Source organism: Dermochelys coriacea, chromosome 2, assembly GCF_009764565.3.
Source record: "Dermochelys coriacea isolate rDerCor1 chromosome 2, rDerCor1.pri.v4, whole genome shotgun sequence".
In the NCBI taxonomy this organism is placed as follows: domain Eukaryota; kingdom Metazoa; phylum Chordata; order Testudines; family Dermochelyidae; genus Dermochelys; species Dermochelys coriacea.
The window spans coordinates 213,965,344-213,989,400 of record NC_050069.1 but is presented as its reverse complement, the minus strand read 5'-3'; the positions used below and the strand labels follow the sequence as shown (position 1 = coordinate 213,989,400).

Here is a 24,057-nt window from a genome sequence, read left to right as displayed (position 1 = left end):
TCGGTCCTGGGGCCCGTTTTGTTCAATATCTTCATAAATGATCTGGAGGATGGTGTGGATTGCACTCTCAGCAAATTTGCGGATGATACTAAACTGGGAGGAGTGGTAGATACGCTGGAGGGGAGGGATAGGATACAGAAGGACCTAGACAAATTGGAAGATTGGGCCAAAAGAAATCTAATGAGGTTCAATAAGGATAAGTGCAGGGTCCTGCACTTAGGATGGAAGAATCCAATGCACCGCTACAGACTAGGGACCGAATGGCTCGGCAGCAGTTCTGCGGAAAAGGACCTAGGGGTGACAGTGGACGAGAAGCTGGATATGAGTCAGCAGTGTGCCCTTGTTGCCAAGAAGGCCAATGGCATTTTGGGATGTATAAGTAGGGGCATAGCGAGCAGATCGAGGGACGTGATCGTTCCCCTCTATTCGACACTGGTGAGGCCTCATCTGGAGTACTGTGTCCAGTTTTGGGCCCCACACTACAAGAAGGATGTGGATAAATTGGAAAGAGTACAGCGAAGGGCAACAAAAATGATTAGGGGTCTAGAGCACATGACTTATGAGGAGAGGCTGAGGGAGCTGGGATTGTTTAGTCTGCAGAAGAGAAGAATGAGGGGGGATTTGATAGCTGCTTTCAACTACCTGAAAGGGGGTTTCAAAGAGGATGGCTCTAGACTGTTCTCAATGGTAGCAGATGACAGAACGAGGAGTAATGGTCTCAAGTTGCAATGGGGGAGGTTTAGATTGGATATTAGGAAAAACTTTTTCACTAAGAGGGTGGTGAAACACTGGAATGCGTTACCTAGGGAGGTGGTAGAATCTCCTTCCTTAGAGGTTTTTAAGGTCAGGCTTGACAAAGCCCTGGCTAGGATGATTTAACTGGGACTTGGTCCTGCTTGATCAGGGGGTTGGACTAGATGACCTTCTGGGGTCCCTTCCAACCCTGATATTCTATGATTCTATGATTCTATGATTCTAAGCAAACAATGTGTATGTTAATACAGCTAAATGTAAATGCATACATCTAGGAAAAAAGAATTCAGGCCATACTTACAGGGTGACAGACTATGTTTTGGCAATGCCTGTGAAGAAATTTAGTGTCATGGTAGATAAATAACCTGAACATGAACTCTCCCAGTGTGACACTGTGGCCAAAATAACTAATACAGTCCTGCGATGCATAAACAGGAGAATCTTGAGTAGGAATAGAGAGTATCCTTGATTTATATAGTGGCATGATGATATTTTCTGTCTTATCTTTCCCTCTCCTAATGATTCCAAACATTCTGTTATCTTTTTTGACTGTTACTTCACACTGAGCAGATGTATTCACAGAACTATCCACAATAGTTCCAAGATTTCTTTCTTGAGTAAGAACAGCTAATTTAGAGCCCATCATTTTACATGTATAGCTGGGACTACATTTTCCAATATGCATTACTTTGCATTTATCAACACTAAATTTCATTTGACATTTTGTTGCCCAGTCACCCAGTTTTGTGAGATCCCTTTGTAACTCATCACAATCAGCTTTGGACTTAACTATCTTGTATAATTTTGTATCATCTCCAGACTTTGCCTTCTCACTGTTTACCCCTTTTCCACATCTTTTATAAATATGTTGAACAGCACTGATCCCAGTATAGATCCTTGAGGGACTATGCTATTTATCTCGCTCCATTGTGAAAACTGACCATTTATTTATCCTATCATTTATTTTCTATCTTTTAACCAGTTACTGATCCATAAGAGGACCTTCCTTCTTACTACATGACTGCTTACTTTGCTTAAGTATGAAGTGGTGTTGTAGCCATGTTTGTCCCATATTAATAGAGAGACATGGTGGGTGAGGCAATATCTTTTATCATCTTTTTAATATCTTTGCTTAAGAGACTTTGATGAGGGACCTTGTCAAAGGCTTTATGAAAGTCCAAGTACACTGTATCAACTGTGTCCATGTTTGTTGATACCCTCAAAGAATTCTTATATATTGGTGAAGCATGATTTCCCTTTACAAAAGGGACTCCTTTTGTGACTCTTCTCCAACATGTTGTTTTTATCCATGTTCCTGATAATTCTGTTCTTTACTATAGTTTCAACCAATTTCCTAGTACTTAAGTTAGGTTTACCAGCCTGTACTTGGCTAGATGGCCCCTCTAGGGTTCTTTAAAAATCATTGTTCCATTAGCTATCCTCTAGTCACCAGCTACAGAGGCTGATTTAAGCAATAGGTTAAATACCACAATAATTAGTTCCGCAATTTCATATTTGAGTTACTTCTGGTTCTAGTGACTTATTACTGTTAAATTTATCAATTTGTTCCAAAACCACCTTGAACGATATATCAATCTGGGACAGTTCCTCATACGTGTCACCAAAAAAGAACCGCTCAAGTGTGGAAATCTTCTGCAGTGAAGACTGATGCAAAGAATTAATTTAGCTTCTCTGCAACGACCATGTCTCCCTTGAGTGCTCCTTCAGCATTTCAATCGTCCAGTGAGTGAATTCGTTTGATTCAATTGTCCAGGTCCCACTGATGGTTTTGCAGCCTGACTGCTTCTAATGTACTTAAACTGCTTTTAGTTTTTGTTTCATCTGTCATTCTTAAAGCCCTTAAGAAAACTACTTCATTTGGAGGCATGCTTTCAGAATCACTGATAATGTTACTGAATTCATCTTTATCATAGTATTATGATCTAATGTTACTGTTTTTACCTTCCATGTAAGGCTAAAACAATTCCCAAAATTCTTAAAAATATAGTTTTCCACCAACCAAAATCTGTCGCTCCATAAAAAAAAAGTCTACTCTCATTCCATTAAAAATGATTGAGACCATTAAAGTTGCAGTTAAACACTTAAAAGTCAAGAAACGAAAAGTATAAAGTTGCATATGCACTTTACCTCTGCTCTTTACCTCTGTGCATAATTTAGGTGACCTCTATACCGTGAGCCTTAGGAACTGTGCAGCTTTAACCTTACAGCAGGATGCATTATACATCAGCTCACAACTAAATGTTTCACTGTGTTGTGTGCAAGTGCAGACTTCCTTAGCTGTGCATCACGATTAGGAAAGTACTGTGAAGTGCAAGTGTGATTTAAGATGTATCATGTCTATTCCAATCCAAAACTAAATTTTTGATGCAACTCACAAGATTTTTTAATTATGACATTTCCACAAGAAATACTGACTACTGCAGAACCAGACCTCTCAAAACATTTTAGCAGGGGTCGACACCACCATGTTGTGCAATGGACACTTGACAAAATTACCGTACTTAGTGACAGACATGGGGTGGAGCGGTTATGTCAGTCATTCACAGACCTCAAAATTTTTACCACGGACACTTGTGTCCATGTACAGACACGTTGCTGACCCCTGCACTTCACTATAAAAATCATAATAAATAAATTCTTGAAGACAAATTACTTTGCTACTTAGTTTGATTGTACTCAGTTTTTACTCAAACTTTTTTAAAAAGTTCACCAGCAGGTAGAGAGTAAGCTTAGAAACTATCATCCTGAAAAAACAAAGTTTGAGAAAGTTATAAAACCACCAAAGCAGGGGATTAAAATGGGAATTCTTATGCAACATTAACGATAGCATCACTACCACTTTTACTCTAATGATGTACTATTCCAAGTTGTATTTCCGCTAAACCAACCATGCTTAGAGAGCATAGGAAAAGAGAATAGGAATGTGCTTACAGATGAATATTCTTGAAATACTACTGAAGCACTAAAAAGCTTACCATCCATATGACATACTGATTAATATAATCAGGATCACTGAGCTGGTTTATTAATGGAAGAAGAATTCCTCGGGCGAGGATTTCCTGAAAAATGAAATGTAATACAATTGAAATCTGTCTTCTATAGCTGAAAAGTGACAAATGGTTTACTCAAAAAACTATCAAATTTTACTATGAATTCAACGTAAAGCTTCTATTTGAGTAACAAGTGACACTTCAAGCATATTAAGAACAAACTTAAAAACAAATTCTAAAACAAAAAAATTTGAAAATTAGATTTATTTCTCAGAACTCACTCTCCACATCCAAAGGTAAATTCTTATGATAAATAAAAAATATGTTAGCTCTCTTAGTCTGCTGTGTGCCCAGTACAGAAACTAGGCATCTGACTTCAAGGAAGACAACCTAGATATAACAGGTTTCAGAGCGGTAGCCGTGTTAATCTGTACCAGCAAAAACAACAAGGAGTCCTTGCGGCATCTTAGAGACTAACAAATTTATTTGGGGATAAGCTTTTTTGGGCTAAAACCCACATGATAGGATCCTTAGAGAAATACGACAAATGAAACACTCATCCCCATAAGATTTTAATAACTTTAGTATTAGTCGGACAAGAATACAATGGTGACCATTGAAAAACATTTACCTTCTATAGTATCTGCAGTCTCAGTTATTTTCCATTTTAAGTACATCAGAGTTACAGTATCACAAAAACCACTAAGCAATATCTGTAGGTAAATATTGACTTTTTAACAGTGACCATTGCACATCCAAAAGTCACTCATATCTCTAACAAATGTCATCTAGAATTGTTCACCAATGTCATATAAAAAGTCAACGCCTCCACATGAAACATGTATCTAACTTATTATGTTGAAAAGTATCATCTGGTATCAATATAATAGCTGATGATTGCATTTTATACAACACATAAAATAAGTGACCTATATCTAAATCTCTTTTATACTATATACGACTGGAAATCTTAGGGTGAAATATAAATCCTAAATTTACCCTGACAAAGTATCGCATGATCTTGTTCTGGAAGTCTCCAGGAGGTAGCAATAAATACAGTAACACCTCGCACAGGTCCCTTAGGAATCCTAGGGAAAAACAACAACAAAATATCAATCCAATATAGAGTAGTAACAACACTACATGTTCCTTCCCATTATTCTCATGTAACGAAAAAAAACTTTAGTTTATCTCTTTATATAAAGATATGTAACTGTTTTCAAATCTTACAATGCAGTAATTCCTGACCGACTTAATCTAGGCAGTAAATGACTTTACTGATTTTATATATATTGACTAGAATGAATGGATGTGTGCATTGTCTTAACTCTCACAGAAGCAGCTACTCCCCTTCAGTGCATTTTTTTCATACTTATGTATAGAGCACTTCAGGATTTTTTTCAACAAAACAGTTTTTTGTTGGAAAAGGCAAGCTAGCTGAAACAAACTCTTTGTAGGAATGAATCAGTTTCCATTAAACTTTTGTTGGGACGTTTCTCAGGTCCAGGATATGAGAGAAAGACCTAAAATAGCTAATGGTCCAGTGGTCAGGACCACTCACATGGGGACACCCTGATTCAAATCCCTGCTCTGAATCTGACAGAGCAGAGATGTGAATCTGGAAGAGAATGCCTGGCTGCGAGGATGGAGTTGACAGAAGGGCTTAGGCTTCCTTTACCATGAGATACTGTTCCGGGAAGAAGGACTACTAAGCAGAGATGGGATCCGCTTATCGAGGAAGGGGAAGAGCATATTTGGATACAGACTGGCTAACATAGTGAGGAGGGCTTTAAACTAAGTTCGATGAGGACAGGTGATATCAAAAACCAACAGGTAAGTCAAAAAACATGGAGACCTGGGAGAAGGATTGGAATCTGGGGGAGATCATGAGCTGTTATAGCAGGGATAAAGGAGAGACAGGAGATAACATGCAGAGAAATCAAATCAGTAGCTTAGATGACTATATACTAATGCAAGAAGTATAGGAAATAAGCAGGAAGAATTTGAAATGCTAGTTAATAAACACAGTTTGTTGGATCATATTAAAGAAGTTCTGTATTAAAATCACAAATGAGTTTGATTCCCCATAGTTTAAATTCCAGGGTATTACTAATTAAGAGGTCTCTTGGTTTTTGGTACTGTTTCTCTCCCTCTCTGTGTGAAACTTGCAAGCTGCTAATTGTGTTAGTACATCCTAAAACAGAGTCTGTTTTCAAAGCAATACTTTGTTACAACAGAAACAGCACACAGAGACTCCCCACCCTTTTGTTGTATTTATCTCGCTTTGTTAACAATTGTGATTAAAATAGAGATAGAGGATGTATGTGGATAGATGCTTGGTGTGGATAAAAACCTAATGATCAGGGAGGTGCCAGCCTAAGAATCCAGTGTCCATCGGCTGAAGACGGCGTCAAGTGGAAACAACCAGAGGACGGGGGGGCAAACTGGAATCCACCCAACAGCCTCAAGGATGGGAGAACCGAAGAACAAGATAACAGCTGGCAGCACGGAGCCGTCAGGAATGTGCCATCTGCTGATTGATTCAGCAACAGCATGATGAAGCAATTCCCATAGACTGGCATAGAAATAAATTCCTATAAAAATGGACTCTAGAAACTGAGAACTTTGGGGTCTGATTCTGCAAACCAACCTCCAAGAGCGTCAGATGTGTATCTGACAAGGCCCTGCTCCATCCTTGTGTCCAGACCACCTGACCAGTGGCTTGGCACAAGCAACTCTAAGGCTGGTAACTATGATAACCTTGCAGAACCTGTGTGTGTGTATATGAATGAATGTGTGAATAAATATGAAATTGAATGGAATGTTATACCTATAACTAACTGCTTACTATGATTCTTTCTGTAGTCACAATAAATGTAGCATTTTGCCTTTTTCCCTTTAATAAGATCCTGCTGGTTTTTATTTTATTGGTATAACAAGTTGACATTATAGATTAATATACATGACTGGAATATTGGTATAGAAGGGTACAGCTTGCTCAAGGAGGACAGGCAGGAAAAAAGGGAGGAGGTGTTGCCTTATATCAAAAATATACACACAGGGACTGAGTTTGAGATGGAAATAGAAGACAGACTTATTGAAAGTCTCTGGGTAAGGATAAAAGGGGTAAAAAACAAGGGTGATTTCATGGTAGGTGTCTACTACAGACCACATAACCAGGAAGAAGTGGATGAGTTTTTAAAAAAGAAAAAAAAAATAACAAAGTCAACTAAAGCACAGGACTTGGTGTTGATGAGGGACTTCAACTACTCAGACATCTGTTGGGAAAATAATGCAACAGGGCACAGATCATCCAACAAGTTCCTGGAATGTATTGGAGACAATTTTTTTATTTCAGAAGGTGGAGAAAGCTACTAAGAGAGAGGCTGATTTGTGACAAATAGTGTCATAGTAATGGCTGAGAATTTGAAAGTGGAAGGCAGCTTGAGTTAAAGCAATCATGAAATGGTAGCATTCACGATTCTAAGCAATGGTATCAGGGAAAACAGAAGATAGATAATGGATTTCAAGAAGGCAGACTTGAGCAAACTCAGGGAGTTGGTCATTAAGATCCCATGGGAAGCAAGTCTAAAGGGAAAAACATTTCAAGAGAGTTTGCAGTTTTTCAGTTTTGCAGTTTTTCAAAGAGACATTATTAAGGGCAAACTATCCTACTGTATCGGAAAGATAGAAAGTATGGTAAGAGACCACCTGGGCTTAAACCAGAAGATATTCAATGATCTGAAACTCAAAAGCGAGTCCTACAAAAAGTAAAAACTAGGTCAAATTACAAAGAATGAATATAAACAAACAACACAAATATGTAGGGACAAAATTAGAAAGGCTAAGGCATAAAACAAGATTAAACTACGTAAGCACACAAAAGGTAACAAGAAAATATTCTTCGAATACATTAGAAGCAATAGGAAGACCAAGGAAAGGGTAGGACCCTTACTCAATGTGGGAGGAGAAGATGAGGAAATGGCAAAAGTGCTAAATGACTTTTGTGTTTCAGTTTTCACCAAACAGATTAGTAGCAATTGGACATCTAACAAAGTGAATGCGAGTGAAAATGAGGTAGGATCAGAGGCTAAAACAGGAAAAGTACAAGTTAAAAATTACTTTGACAAGTTAGAGGTCTTCAAGTCACCAGGGCCCAATGAAATACACCCTAGAATACTCAAGGAGATGACTGAGGAGGTATCTGAACCTAGAGATTATCTTCAAAAAGTCTTGGAAGAGGGGAGAGATTACAGAGGACTGGAAAATGGGAAAACGTACTGCCAATTTAAAAAAAAAGGGAAATAAGGACAACTCAAGGAATTACAAACCAGTCATCTTACCTTCTATCCAGAAAGATAATGGGGCAAATAATTAAGCAATCAGTTTGCAAACACTAGAATATAATAAGGTGATAAGTAACAGCTAGCATGGATTTGTCAAGAGAAAAAACCACGTCAAACCAACCTGATAGCATTCTTTGACAGGGTAACAAGTTTTGTCGCTGGGGGGGTTCAGAGCAGTAGATGTGGTACATCTTGACTTTAGTAAGGCTTTTGATACGGTTTCTCAAGACCTTCTCATAAACAAACTAAGGAAATACAACCTAGATCAGAGGTCCCCAAAGTTGGGGTGCACACCCCCTTGGGGGGCAGGGAGCAATGTCCATAGGTGTATGGCGGGGAGGGATCACCACCCAGCCTCTCTACATTAGCAGCCACATTCCCACCTCCCAACCTCATGCCTGGTCTCATACCCAACCACAGCGCGGCTCCACTCCCAGCCCCACGCCAGCTCCCAACCTCCGCCATTGGCCACGGCTCCATTCCCAGCCCAGGACCAAGGTTAGAGGTAAGGCCAGGAGTGGAGCTGCACCTGGCCGCAGCCCCGGCCTCAGACCCACTCCCAGCTGTAGCTCCCTTACTCCCATCCCCCTCACTCCACACCAGCTGCAGCCCCACTCTCAGCACCAGCTCCAGGGGGGGATGTGACCCTCAAAAGTTTGGGGACGGCTGACCTAGATGGAACTTCTCATAATTGGTTGGAAAACCATTCCCAGAGAGTAGTTATCAGTGGTTCACAGCCAAGCTGGAAGGGCATATAGAGCGGGGTCCCACAAGGATCAGTTCTGAGTCCAGTTCTGTTCAACATCTTCATCAATGATTTATATAACAGCATAGAGAGAGTACACTTACTACACTTGTGGACGATACAAAACTGCTTTAGAGGATAGGATTAAAATTCAAAATGATCTGGAGAAATGGTCTGAAGTAAATAGGACAAATGCAAAGTACTCCACTTAGGAAGAAACAAACAGTTGCACACATACAAAATGGAAAATCACTGCCTATGAAGGAGTACTGCGGAAAGGGATCTGGGGGTCACAGTGGATCACAAGCTAAATACAGGTCAACAGTGTAACACTGTTGCAAAAAAAGCAAACATTCTGGGATGTATTAGCAGGAGTGTTGTAAGCAAGACACAGGAATCTATTCAATGCTGATATAGCCTCAACTGGAGTATTCTGTCCAGTTCTGGGTGCCACATTTCTGGAAAGATGTGGAGAATCTGGAGAAAGTCCAGAGAAGAGCAACAAAAATGATTTGAAGTCTAGAAACACAACCTAGGAGGAAAAATTTTAAAAACTGGTTTCGTTTAGGCAGGACATAACAGTTTTCAAGTACATAAAGGGTTGTTACAAGGAGGAGGGAGGTAAATTGTTCTTGTTAACCTCTGAGGATAGCACAAGCACAAGGGAGGCTTAGGTTGGACATTAGGAAAAACTTCCTAATTGTCAAGATAGTTAAGCACTGGAATAAATTGCCCAGGGAGATTGCAGAATCTCCCTCATTGGAGATTTTTAAGAGCAGGTTATACAAACACCTGTCAGGGATGGTCTAGATAATACTTAGTCCTGCCATGAATGCAGGGGACTGGACTAGATGACTGCTCATGGCCCCTTCCACTCCAACGATTCTCCGATTCCTACAACCCAAAAGTGCCCTAATCACTGGGCTACACAGTCAAACTCTCTCTCTCTCGTTCTAAACCAATGGATAATTATTTACTCAAAGTGGAATGGTTCCAACGGGAAAGAGAGACCCACCCCAGAAAAGCCAATAGCATGACATTTAGGGCACTCATGTGACAGACCCAGATTCAAGTCCCTGCTCTGAATCAGGCAGTAACTGTACTATTAAAGGTATAAAATTTCTTGAAACTATAATTCATTTTTTTATTTTTATTTTTTAAACAAAACAGATCCTTGTTTCCTCAACCAGGTGACGGTCTGATATTAGATGTAGAATTAACTAGCCTCTCCCTCCTCCCACCACCACCACCTATAAAGGGATACCATGAACTTGAATACAGTCACATTTCTGTCAAATTCTTTCAGCCCTCATTACATATATTGTCACTGCCACTAAAAGTATAATACTGATATGCACCAATCAAGAAATATATGAAATATGTCATAACTGGTTGCAATAAAATTACCGGCTTAGCTTTGAATCTCTTCCATGTTATTGGCTGATGTTGTAACTAACATTTCTAACATCACTTAATGTAGCAACAACAGTTAGAAAATCATTAGAAAAACCTTCTTCATCTTTGGAAGAAGTGCAGACCAGATCACGACAGACTTCCTTCTCCATTTCAACTTCAACTTTAAAGAATGTATCTACAAGGTCTTCTGCTGTACCTACACAAAAGACATTAGAAGCTATTTGTGTACATGAAAGACTCTTTTGTAAGTCACTAGTAATTGAATACAAATAAAAAAAGTGTTTGGATGAAGTAAAGAATAGAGAAATTTGCTATGCAGGGTCAACAACAAAAAAGTCAAATGCATTTTAAATTATGGCAATACCTTTCATTTGATCATCTTTTTCTGTTATCCTTTGTTGAGCTTTTCTGAATACTCGAAGATGAGTGGCAAAATCATCAACAAGTCGTGTGGTGAAATAAGGCTGCCAGTCCATTTCTTTTGACCTTACAGAAAATAGACTATATATCAACAAAAATGTTTAAAGCAGAATAAAACACTAATTTATTTTAATGCTACTGTAAACAGTAGTTATCTAAGGACATGACAATAATAATTTGGTATTACATTTCTGAAAGCCTATACAATTACTATATGAACAATCAACAGTATGGTCTTGCTGTAACTTATCAGCTCAGGAAGGTCTACAAAAGGCTACACATTCAAACATGTTTCCATGTTTAGATTGGTTTGTTTGTACAACACTAGAAAGCTTCATATCAACACCACACTCGGAGGACGAGAAAAAGCTTAAATGACGTATGATTTCTTACATACTATAAATGAATTTACAAAATCAATTATAACGTATATTGTACAACAGTAATTTTAACATTTGCATCAAAACGTTAAAAATGCACATTTGCATTTTTCATAAATTGTACTAAGCACAGGAAAACAAGGTTTGAACATTTGTCCTGTGTCTCAATGTAATACTAATAGACCTCTCAGACATATCTGTAGGCATTACTTGTGAAAAATATGTTGCCAAATTATTTTCTTCTCACACCTTGCAATATGTAATCATATTAGAAATCACATTAGCTATAAGCAAGTTCAATATTATAAAGAAGTAATCATTTAAAAAAAATCACATGAACTGTGAGAGAGCCAGTTATATTGATGACATATTATACATTTGGTAAAATAGCAGCCACCATTTTATGATATTTATGCATTAACATTTCATTAGTGCTCTTAGGGAAAAAAAACACTTTCTAATTGTGTAGACTGAAGGATGTTCCTCTCTATTGCTTTTAGTAAAGCAGGAGGTAGGCAATCACAGCTCCTCCTCACTAGGCATTCCCAGTATGGGTTCTTTCTTAACTGAAAAAGCAAAAGTAAACTACTGTGGTACCTACTCTGCCTAAAAGGGCCCCACTATAATACTCTTAAGTAAAACCACCTTGGTTTCTGAACAGCTTTCCCACCAAGATAGGCAAGAAACTTTACAAATGGTTGAGCCTACAGCAAAGTCTAGTCTAGAAGCATGAACTGGGGGAAAAGATTAATAGAAAGCATTACACCTTGAAGAGTATGACAAAGCTATGACTCAATAGCCAAATTATTAGGTACTTACTACAAGTGAACAATCACACAAAGAACACTAGGGGCAGCCTTACCTATTTCCTCTGACAAGCATCTCCCAAGAAGAAAACAAAGAATTCTCTGGAAAAACAATCCACCTACCTACAGAACAGCTGTATACCAAGCTATAACCATTGTAACAAACTTGAGCAGCCCTTTTTTTTTGCACCAATTCTATGAAATAAAGTTCTTAAAGATAAGAAATGAATAAATGCAATCTTCTCAATCTTACAAGGACAAAAAGTTCTACTTTAACGTCAAAGCAGGTCAATCTAGTTATAACTAATTAATTAGCACTCCTATAAGCTGTTACATTCTTTGCCTATAGCCAAATAGCGCTCAAAAATCTGTGAATTTCTTCCCTCCCTGTAAAAATAAACCAATTAAGTAATTGCACAGAATCACAGTAGTTAAAAGATGGAAGCAAATAGCAGTCCATCTCCTGCAAATGCAGGATTATTTCTCACAGTACACGGCCTCCCGTGTTGTTTAGTCTGGTTTTAAGTGTCCCAAGTGACAGCATTTGCAAGTTTCCACTATCCTATAGCCTAACAGATTTCAATGGTAAGACGTCTTCTTGATATTAAGATTAATTTTCCGCATTTATTTCACCCATTATTCTAGCTACATCCCACTGTTCATCCTACGTTATTTTTCACCTCCACTGGCTACTCCTGAGGGCATTCTGCACCAAAAAAAATTAAAAATTCTGCGAACAGCATTTTAAAATTCTGCAAATTTTGACAAAACAACATTACATAATCATGCCAGTTTCAATTATTTTGATAATTTATTTAAAAATACCTGTCAGCAAGTATGTCTAACAATACAGACACTCAAAAATTCCCCCAGGAGTAGAGAGTTAAAGAAACCCCTATGACAACCCAGCTCCTGTTTCTCTTCCCCCTTTTGCCCCCAAGAGTCCAGCCATGGGGGGCAGACACACACAACCCCACCCCCACAAAGCCCACCTGAACCCCCAATACATCCGAACCACCTCCTCCCCAGAGTCCAACTGCAGGGTTCCCCAACCAAAATACCTGCATCCCTCCCCCGCAAAGCCCAGCTGTGGGCCCCCCCACCCTTGCCCAGACACCCGTTCCCCTCCCCTTCAGAGCCCAGGGATCCAGAAGGAGAAATAGCCTGATGCTCGGTCCCAGGCTTACACAGTTTCCTACGCACCACCCTCTCCTTCCCTCAGGGCATGCTGTGAACTGCAGCATGCCAGGAACCCTCTAGCTCCCTCTCCCTCCCCACAGCATTGTCTTCTATATGCAAGCTGGGCTCTGCTGAGTCCACTGGCCCCAATGGTGGCTAGCAGAATTGCAGCCCATTTCTTTTTGGGGAAAAGGAAATTCTGCATGCACAATGTTAATTTCTGCAAAATTCTGCATTGTGTAATGGCGCAGAATTCCCCCAGGAGTAACTGGCAATAAAACCCTTACTTTTGAAATGTAGGCAAATTAAATACAGTTATTAATCTTTCTCAAGCCACTGTCACTACCACTTGATTCTTTATATCACTGTTATCTGAACTTGCTCCAGCTTGACATCTACCCAGTATCTTTCTGGTAATAACATTGCTAAAATTTAACAATATTCCACTCGATTTATTCAGATTAGAGGATGGTCAAATGGCTGAAGCTGTTTTAACCTATTATTTTTAAAAGCTATTGGCTCTTTCCACAAAATTCAGACACTCCTTTTTATATTTTGCTTAAGAATTTTTGAAGTTTTAAAAAAAATATAAACTCCAGCTGTTATACTACAATCTACAGATGATATTTTGTACTTGCTTAAACATATGTTTATAGAAACACAAATTGTCTTACCTAGTAGAAAACTGAATGAGTGCATTTTGAAGAGCCTGCCTGATTTCAAGAAGAAAGGATTCATCATCACTTAGTGTATAATACCAGTATTGGACATAGTCCCTCAGTGAAAACTGGATTACCTAAAATTTAAAAAAAGGATACAAAATATCTTTTAGCGTGTGAAGATGCAATAGCTGTGTCATTTAAAGTTCATATGATAAAGAATGCTCTCTCATGTCCTTTACATCACAGTGTTTGAGACCTGATATACAGATAACTAAACCTCAACGTTGTTTATGTTTAACTCAGTCTCTCTACTGTTGACTACCATTCACCCTTCTCTATTGTTACAATGGTGAAAACTCCAAGGCATCTTTCAAAACATACAGAGACAAGGCTGAGAATCAAAAAACAATCCCTGAAATCTTTGCTTTTACCAATATATTGTTATGCATATACAGACATGAAACATACCTTAGACTATGCAAATGTACTCACAACTAGATGAAATTCTCAGACTTCCTGCAGTTGTGGAAGGCCCCAAACACAATGAAACACCATTGTTCTGCTTGGCTTGGGGGAATAATAAGCAGAGAGGCTATGCAGAGGGACTCCGCAGTTCCTTGCAACTAAAATGCTACTCTCTCAATATTGTTTGAGCAATGGGGGGTTGAAATGTTCCCACAGTGGATTTACCAACTACAGAGATATACTGCTCTCAAAAAGGAAGGATGTGCAAACCACAACCTCTACTCATCACAATTACAGCTGTGGCTCAGACATATAAGTACCATGCCCCATGGTTGCAGAAAGGTGGAGAAATATTTCACCTGCAAATCATAACTCTTGTTCTCTATGACCTGTGTGTTGTAGACATGGTTAAAGGCATGGTGTGATGCTGGCAGATGAGGCTCTTGCTAAGGCTTTAGGCATTAGCTAAGAACTGAAAAACTCATAGCTGGAGACCAGACCAGTTCAGCTGTATGCTAGTTTTGCTTAAAATAGGTATTAGTCTTATAAGAATGTATTTAATGTTTAGATTATGAAATGCTTGTAAATTGCTGCATGCATTAATCTTACTTCTAAGTCCATATTCCATGCAATAAGAAAATATGCAAGTTTTGCTTTACAGCTCTCAATGTTTGCTCTGAACTTGTGAACCCAAGCATGGGAATTCCATCTCCCAACCGCTCACCCAGGACAACAATCAAAATTTAACTGAGCCATTAAAAAGCTTTCATCCACCCTGGAGAAGTACATGCAGAAGGACTCATCCCATTGCTTTGAATGCTGGAAGAGGGAAATAAAAATAGCTGATGAGAAAATCTTTCATTTCTGCGGTTTGAACACTCACAGGGCCGGAGTTGCCCCTGGGTCTGCCCTGAATGACACTTTGAATTGACAGACCACTACAACTCTTTCACTCTTAGAATTTAGATTGCAACTCATTTGTACATATTTGCTTGCTTTAACCTAGATATATGTATGTGTGTATGTGTATACACACACACACACACACACACACACACACACACACACACACACTCTTATTTCTCTTCCCAAGTTAATAAAACTTCAGATCATTTATTACAGGATTGGCTACAATCTTTCTTTTTGGTGTAATATCTAGGGTACCAATAGATCTGGAGTAAGTGACTGGTCTCTTGAGATTGGCAGCAACTGAAATGTGTGATTTTTTTGGTGTGACCATTTATCAGTAAGTTGAGTTTGTCTTGGTGGCAAGATAGACTCTCCAGTTTAAGAAGATTCACTGTGACCCCCTGAAGAAGAGAGTACTTGTGGCACCTTAGAGACTAACAAATTTATTTGAGCATAAGCTTTCGTGAGGAACAGTGGGGGGTGGGGAATAAACATGGGGAAATAGTTTTACTTTGTGTAATGACCCATCCACGCCCAGTCTCTATTCAAGCCTAAGTTAATTGTATCCAGTTTGCAAATTAATTCCAATTCAGCAGTCTCTTGTTGGAGTCTGTTTTTGAAGTTTTTTTTGTTGAAGAATTGCCACTTTTAGGTCTGTAATCGAGTGACCAAAGAGATTGAAATGTTCTCCGACTGGGTGTTCCCCACCCCCCACTGTTCCTCAGACATTCTTGTCAACTGCTGAAATGGCCCACCTTGATTATCACTACAAAAGGTTCCCCCTTCCCCCGCTCTCCTGCTGGTAATAGCTCATCTTAAGTGATCACTCTCATTACAGTATGTATGGTTTCATGTTGTCTATGTATATAAATCTCTTCACTGTATTTTCCACTGAATGCATCCAATGAAGTGAGCTGTAGCTCACGAAAGCTTATGCTCAAATAAATTTGTTAGTCTCTAAGGTGCCACAAATACTGTTTTTCTTTTTGCGAATACAGACTAACACTGCTGCTACTCTGAAACCTGTGACTCCATGGTAAGACTGATAGAGTCATCCAGGAGTTCACATTTGTTACTGGCTTGGTAACATCTAATTATAGAACATACCACCAGTTAGTGGTGTCTGCCCGGAGGTAAGCACTCATGGTTGTGAGCCACTACAGACAACGTGACATACTGTAATCTTTAAATCTTCATATAATGCTTAGTGGGAGTACTTGGCAAGTGCACAAGATTTAACATGTACTAAAAAGTGCATGATTTTGCCCTGCATCATCATAGCAAAAATTGTGTCAATGGGGATAATATCAATTTCAACAAAAAATTTAAAGAGTGAAAAACTGGCAAGTTTCCTCTTTTTATTCTATCAGCTCTGCACTCATAGCAAGTAATGGATTTTGCATGAAAAAACTCAGTAACAAAGGTGGCAATCCATTTGTCTCTCTTGCAAAGCTCACACTACTTTACTTATGCTGAGCAGCCGCCACCATTCTTTTTAATGGTTTGGTTCTATACTGTAGTTTATTGACTACTTGCACTTTTACAAAGGAGAGAGATTGCCAGGAGTCAAACTACACCAGGAATGAATCCATAAACTATAAATAAGGCTGCGATTTAGTCATGGAGGTCACAGAAATCACAGATTCCATGAGTTCCAAAGACCTCCGTGACTTCAACCACCCCCAGCTGGGAGCTACAAGGTCCCCTGCTGGCAGGCAACCGCCTGCCGCTCCCAGGAACTGCGGGCAGCAGGGGGCCCCCAGAGCTCTCTGCCACCACAGACGGCAGGGGGGACCCCACAGCTCTACGGCAGGGGGGACTCCCGGAGCTCCCAGCCTTCCTGGCGGCAGGGGGAACCCCCTGAGTTGGGAGCCGCCAGCAGAAGGGGACCCTGGAGCTCCCAGCTTACCTGCAGCTGCCCAGGCTCCTCATTTTATCATGGATATTTTTAGTAAAAGTCAGGGGCAGGGTCGTGGGCTTCTGTGAATTTTTCATTCTTGCCCGTGACCTGTCCATGACTTTTACTAAAAATATCCATGACAAAATCTTAGCCTTAACTATAAATACAAATATTATGAAGTATACAAGTATGATTTTTAATAAATGCACCATCATTCAAGAACTATTTTCATAGCCTCAACAATCACATTCCGACACCTATTTTACATGTATAAAAATACAGCAACCTGGCAATAAATACCATTTCAAAATGAGTATTCCAGGGTCACAACTAATCTTGTAAAACCTCCCCACCCCCCACCCTCGCTCTCTTGTACACACACACACACACACACACACACACACACACTTTTAGCAGGGTTTAATATAGATATAAAAACATATCTCAGACAAACAATGGAATGGGGAAGTGAAGACAGCCTTGAGCCTGGGCTCAACATTTGAGAACTGTTAGGTACATGTGAGGGTGGTAATAGCTCTCCCTTAAATTTTCCCTTCTAAGCAGCTTTCTGAATTACTGAAGAGTGCTTCAACTGCAATTTGCTTAGTCTGAATTTTGCAAGGAGATCAGAGAGAGGAGGCAGAAGGATATACAATTTATCTGTTGCACACAATCCTTGCTGTCTATGGAAAGCTAAGCACTGGGAATAGAATTCTGAGAGTACTTAGTGATTTGGCATACAAAAAATCCAAGCTGTGAATTTTTCCTGACTGTGCTTTATTGCAAGCGAACATCTCCATGGTCAGTCAACAGCTGAGAAAGATAGGGATTAAGTTTCATTTATCAGCTCCTATAAAGGATATAGGGGAATGAAGGTGAACTAAGTAAATTTACACAGAATTTGAGCTTTTAAAAAAAAATGAAAAAGTTTCTAAGCCTACATAGTTGCAAAGGTAACTTCCAAATATGAACAGAGTGTAAACAGATTAAAGGGCTGCCTTCCTGAATCTGAAGGCAAACAACTCTAGTGCCTCTTCTGTGGTTCAGAAGACTTTTCAAGCAATTAAAAAAAAAAAAAAAAAAATGAAGATTCTGAGCAGGACTGAAACACACAGTAATATCAAATTCACTTTTTCTGTATGAGATGACTATGAGCCGAAGTAGAGTTAAGCCCTGGAGATATTCACAGAGAAGGAATTTTTTTTTTTTTTTTAAAAGGCAATTTGGAAGGAACACCATAGGTCATCCCTCCAGAATCAAAAGTATTCTGGAGGCAGGGATTGATGGGGAAAGAAGGAGTTAGAGAAAATGCTCCACATCCTGGCTGAAAGCCAGATAAAAAGAAATCATGGAATTTGAGGACTCTAAATGATTCCAAAGTTCCCCCTCTCACTTTCTCAACCTTCTGCAAAAAAGGCAAAATTAGAAACATGTAAGTTTCCCTACATTGCCTTGCCTATATGCCTATACCCTAAGAGGAAAGATTAAAGGTTGAAAAGAGTTCATTCAATCACCATAAGTAATCTAATCTTGGTCTTTTTAGTGAAGAAAGCAAAGAGTAAATTATAAGTTTATAACTATCATAAACGGCATTTAAAGTGATTTATTATAAAATGTTACTGAATTATGTACATTTCACTTTTTAGAGCTTAGCTAAAGCATTGTTTTCTGCCCCAAAAATGCTGGACATATTTAGAAAATATACTTGCTATAATAAACCTGAGACACACAGGCTATCCTTCATGCATCAGATTGCAAATATCTTGAATTCTGAATACAAACTCTCTGCTACAAACCTAGACACTCAAGTGAAATAGTTGTTCTGTAACAATGTGTTAAATACTCAGAATAAGGTTAAGCCTCTAGCATACCTTTGGTACTACCTACATAACTTAACATACAAGAGAACACCTCAGACTTGTTTCTTGTTAAATATTGTGAATAATCTTCTTTTGCAAGTCATTATTGTGTTGACTATAACCTCTACTCAAAAGACAAACTGAAAATGCTGCATTTGTCCACAATCATTTTGAGTAAAATCTACCAAATAAGTAACACAGTTCAAGTAAAAATTAAGAATTTAACAACACATTCTGCCACCATGCAAGTATAAAATTTAAGTCAGGTCTTCCATACAGAAAGTGTTTGATATTTTAAAAGTGAGTTCTCCAACCTGTAAACGAGACAGGAATTGTTACAGTTATTTAGAATAGTCTTCAAGTCGGTTTAGCACTGTGCAATTTATATTAAAGTAGTATTAAATTATTGCAATTCATATACAGTTATCTGTTTTGTGGATCATGTAAATATTTTAGTCATGAAGGCCACAAAAATACCACACCCAATACAAGAAAAAAAATTCAAATATTTTATATTAAAACTCACTTGTTGCAAAGGTTCATCAATTATATTGGCACCTGTCAATCTTCTGTCAATCTTAATAGGCCTGGCTTCACATTTCATTTCTTCTGTACACTTAAAAATAGATTAGGACAATTTTACTAACCCGATCTTCACTATGAATAAAAATTGTTGCATCTACTGTTCACGATATACGAGTATTTCTTAATGAAGAATCCTACACTACAGTATTTCACTTATAATCATTAGTTATATAGTACATAAAATCATTTGAAAATATGTACATCTTACATATGTGCGTGAGCATATGTGTATATTTACACACACACCCCTCCCACTCCTTGTACTATGTACTGAAACGAGCTGAGGGACTAATATTAGAAAAACTGCCCATATGTTGAAAAAATTGTTTCCTTTGAAATGTCATAATAGTCAAAGGAGCTAGGATAGCCTGTGATTAAGACAGGACTGAAAGTAAAGACCTGGGACTTGTACCTGACCATTAGAAATTGCAACCTTGAGCAAATCACTTCACCCTCTGTGCTGTGTTGAGCAAACAAAATTAAACTTATTTGGAAAATGACTTAAAAGAATGTTGAACTATTATATAATAAACCCCAGAAAGCCTGTAAGTCAAAAGTAAAGCTCTCTTTGTTAAATAGGGTACTATAAAAATGCATGTAAACTTTGCACAACAAAATTTCAGTACACAGATCAGTTAACAGATTAAAAGAGGACATACATGCACAAGCAACCAATATACAAACCAGTAGTAAAAGCATCAGGGAAGATTGTGCGGACTGAGCTGTAGCTCACAAAAGCTTATGCTCAAATAAATGTGTTAGTCTCCAAGGTCCCACAAGTACTCCTGTACTTTTTGCGGATACAGACTAACATGGCTGCTACTCTGAAACCAGTCAGAAATGTCATTTATAAGGGGGGAAGTGCTCTACAAGTCAGGTTAGTCCACATATATAATGATCAAAGTAGCAATTTAAACAAAAAACTGAGGGTGAGATCAGAGAAGGCAGATTTTCTCAAAAATCTGCTCACAGAGCCAGATTAAGAGAAGCAGAGGTATTGCTTACGCAATACCACACAGTGTATGCACTGAAGAATAGACAGCAACTCTGCACCCTCAAACATTAGAACTTTCCTTTTTCAGCCTATGGTAGTAAAAACAAGAAATTTCTATTGATTGCCATGTTTTTGTATTGGTCCAATAAAAAAGCTTACCTCACCCACCTTTCAGAGTAGCAGCCGTGTTAGTCTGTATTCGCAAAAAGAAAAGGAGTACTTGTGGCACCTTAGAGACTAACAAATTTATTAGAGCATAAGCTTTCGTGAGCTACAGCTCACTTCATCGGATGCAACCTTGTCTCTCTAAACTTCTATTGAGACAGAACTTCATAGTCTGACATCTAAACATCTCTGCATCATTGGAGCAGGAGACTCAAAATCTCTTGGTTCAGATAAAATGCATTTAGAAACAACAAGGGAACTAGGCAGAAACCAACTTCTTAGTGAAATATCTTGTTGGGAGGCCGAGAGGACTGTGTCACTAATTTGCTGATTTATCCTTCAGCAACAGCAGCAACTAAAAATAAAGCCTTATGGTTTAACATTCTCATGGAAACTAAACAGAGGCTAAAAAAGGAGGCACACACAGAGCTCTGAGTACTAGGCTCATACTTCAGGCTAAGATGATATCCCCATAGGTTTAAATAACTTTGCCACAAGAGGATAAGTAACCAACAGGCCAACGACCCAGCTTCTGAAGATAAGAGAAGTTTATACCCTTAAAACACAGACCTGCTAGAACCCCACAACTAGTTTTTTATTTTTAAAATGTGCAATCTTGATAGCCATGGAATAAGCTTGTGCCTCCACTGAAGCATTGGGAATGAGGGACGACAAGTCAAAGAGGAACAAGGAGAAAGCAACGGTCTCAGATATCTTAGTGTATGCGCAACATGCCTCAGGTGGTACATAAGAAGGATTCATTACTGAATTTGGTCCACTGGTTGGCTCATTAGCTCCGCGGCCCGGGCACTGATAGGGAGTGAACACCAATCCATTTCCCTGTCTCAGACTGAGGAGTTAGAACTAAACACAGGTTGTTTAAATTTGGCTGGAGGCCTTTGGGCCACCAAGGATCTTCTCTGTCTTGAAGTGCACACAATCAACAGGCTGAGATTTGTTTAGACATCTGAACCAATGAGACCAATGGCTTTAAGCATTATGAGGCAAGAAATATTTAACATTTGCACTATCTATCTGAGGGCCATTTTCTGTTTTGCTTCTCATTATTTGCATTACAGTATCATGCAGAGGCATCATTCAGACTGAGGTCCCATTGTGCTGGATACTATACAAACACCTACTAAGGGAGAGCTCCTGTCCCACAAAGTTTGGTTTAGAGACAAAACGGAACAAGTGAATGTACCAGAAAGAAAAAAATAATAGGAAAAGGGATGATGAGGGTAATACTGATGGGAACACCTAGTATCACAATCCACTCATGTGCACAGTTTTCTGGTTTATTTATTTTTAGAGATATAAACAAAAACAGTAATCCCTGCTGGCCATCTGCCTAAAAAATTCTGAAAGGAAAGAAGAAAAGCAACGCTTGCTGTAAACCCTATGCAATGCATGGAAAACATTATTCTGAGGAGAAAGAAGATGAATAGGGTTGTATAGATTGGAACCGTAACATTCTGCAATTTCATCAACATTCCCCTCTCTTTGTTGTGTGGGCTTCTCTATTTTAAAACAAAAACATACCTCAACACAGACACACAAGAGCCCAGAGTTTTGACTAACCTGTATGTAATGAATAGACAAAATTAACCTGAATGTGCAATGTGTGTTTACAACATCAAAAGTCAGTAAGCACCTCCAAAAAAAGAAAATTTGGAGAAACTAAGTATTAGAGCAGTAGAAGGACTTTTCAAAGTATAGAACTGACACAGCAATACTGAAGGCAAATTTTTAGTAGCTAATTTGTTTTCTGTGGCTCCATCAAGACAGCAAAGACTCTGGGGTTCCTCCTCCTCATTCCTTCTGATAAACAGGACGACAACTAACCACTACCCAGGCTTCTCCCACTCACTCAGGCTCCCTCATCACTCTCTCTAGTTTGATTCCTTCTGACCCAAAAGGCATCTGTCTGCTCTACCTCCTTAACAAAGGAGAATCTATTGCTGAAGCCTGGCTTTGGAAGGCCTGGTATGGTAGAAGCCTTCACTCTCTTGCCAGAGCCACAAAAAGCAAGTTGGCTCATAAGTTAGTATATAATGCTTTCTGTCAGTTTGCAATGAGCTTCATGGCTGAATTAGACATACGAGCCTGAGGAGAAGGAAATGGCAACCTCTAGTCCCATACCCTACTCCCTTCAAAGGAATGGGAAACTGATACCCAGTTCTAAGCACTCATCTATTGTAGAATAGCATGTGTAGGTGCCTGCACATTCAAATAGTAACTAGTAAAAGCATGGAATAACAAGTATCAGTTTTGCAAGGCTTCCCCACTGATACTTGGTCCCTCTTAAGCCCAGAGCTAGAACTCTGGCTCTAATGGAATGGTCTCTCTAAACCTCATGAGACAATGAACTTCCTTCTGTGGCCTTACAAGCCTTCATCTGGCCATTATGTATACAGAAGCCTAGCCTTGAAATCTGGAAAAGGATCCAGTCCCCTGAAGGCTGCAGATATATTTAAACACATTTTGAGGCCCAGGCTTCAACATTCCTCGCTTAAGGAACAAAACTCTGAAATCTTTGTTAGGTGGACAGGATCTTAGTTTTTAACAAAAAGACAAGTGTAAAGGAACACTTATCACTATAGAACAGTGCTTCCCAAACTTGTTCCGCCGCTTGTGCAGGGAAAGCCACTGCCGGGCTGGGCCCGTTTGTTTACCTGCCGTATCCCATTGGCCTGGAGCAGCGAACCGCGGCCATTGGGAGCTGCGATTGGCCAAACATGCGGATGCGGCAGGTAAACAAACCGGCCTGACGCAGCAGGGGCTTTCCCTGCACAAGCAGTGGAACAAGTTTGGAAACCACTGCTATAGAAGATCAAATATGGAGAACTACTTGAGAGTATGAAATACCTCTTCCATTGTATTTGTTACATTCAAGATAAGGAGATGCAAAAAATCTACCCAGTGAAGAGCCTTGAAAGGAGGTTCACACAACCAGAAGACCAGGTTGTTACAGAGCAAAGAAAGGTCACTAGATTCAGAAAACACGACAGCTGAGGAGATGGTTTCACAGTTTCCCTAGCTGTAACCCATTTACCAGTTTGCTTTCTATGACTTGGCCAAGACAGACTCTCATCCTATCAAGCTTTCCAGACCCAATCTTCAATAAGAGTCTCAACTAAGTTAGGCAAGAAAAGTAAGCTAACAGGTGCCCTTCTGATCAAAGGGAATCAAACTGAAGAGGCAGAGAGGAAGATCCTAGGAATGGAAAAAATACCAAACAGCAATGCTGATCCTGTTGGAGTGAGTGAGGAGCCCCAGTCTCTGCATTTTTGCGGACTAAGACACAAACATTTATTAAATGAATACATAGGAAATTATAAAAGTTAATCAGAGAAAAAACACTATTCAGATTGCACATAGGAAGAAACTACTTAGTATATACATTAATCTGCTTCTCACACTGTAGCCAGAAAAATAAAATCAAAATAAGCTATTTCTTTA

The 24,057-nt window shown here is 39.1% G+C and overlaps 1 protein-coding gene across 6 annotated transcripts in view; it reads right to left on the bottom strand.

Moving 5' to 3' along the window:
- SNX13 (sorting nexin 13) overlaps positions 1–24,057 on the bottom strand; it is a 169,641-nt gene that overhangs the window by 82,474 nt on the left and 63,110 nt on the right. For all 6 annotated transcript variants that reach the window (XR_006279380.1, XM_043509219.1, XM_038390132.2 and 3 more), the window contains 6 exons: positions 19,378–19,467; positions 13,731–13,852; positions 10,636–10,757; positions 10,366–10,467; positions 4,764–4,852; positions 3,750–3,833 (listed from right to left, as the gene is read on the bottom strand). Coding sequence is in view for 5 of the 6 variants with exons in the window: in XM_043509219.1 (XP_043365154.1) it covers positions 3,750–3,833; positions 4,764–4,852; positions 10,366–10,467; positions 10,636–10,757; positions 13,731–13,852; positions 19,378–19,467 (609 nt within the window). In the remaining variant the exon portion in view is untranslated. The remainder of the gene's footprint in view (positions 1–3,749; positions 3,834–4,763; positions 4,853–10,365; positions 10,468–10,635; positions 10,758–13,730; positions 13,853–19,377; positions 19,468–24,057) is intronic.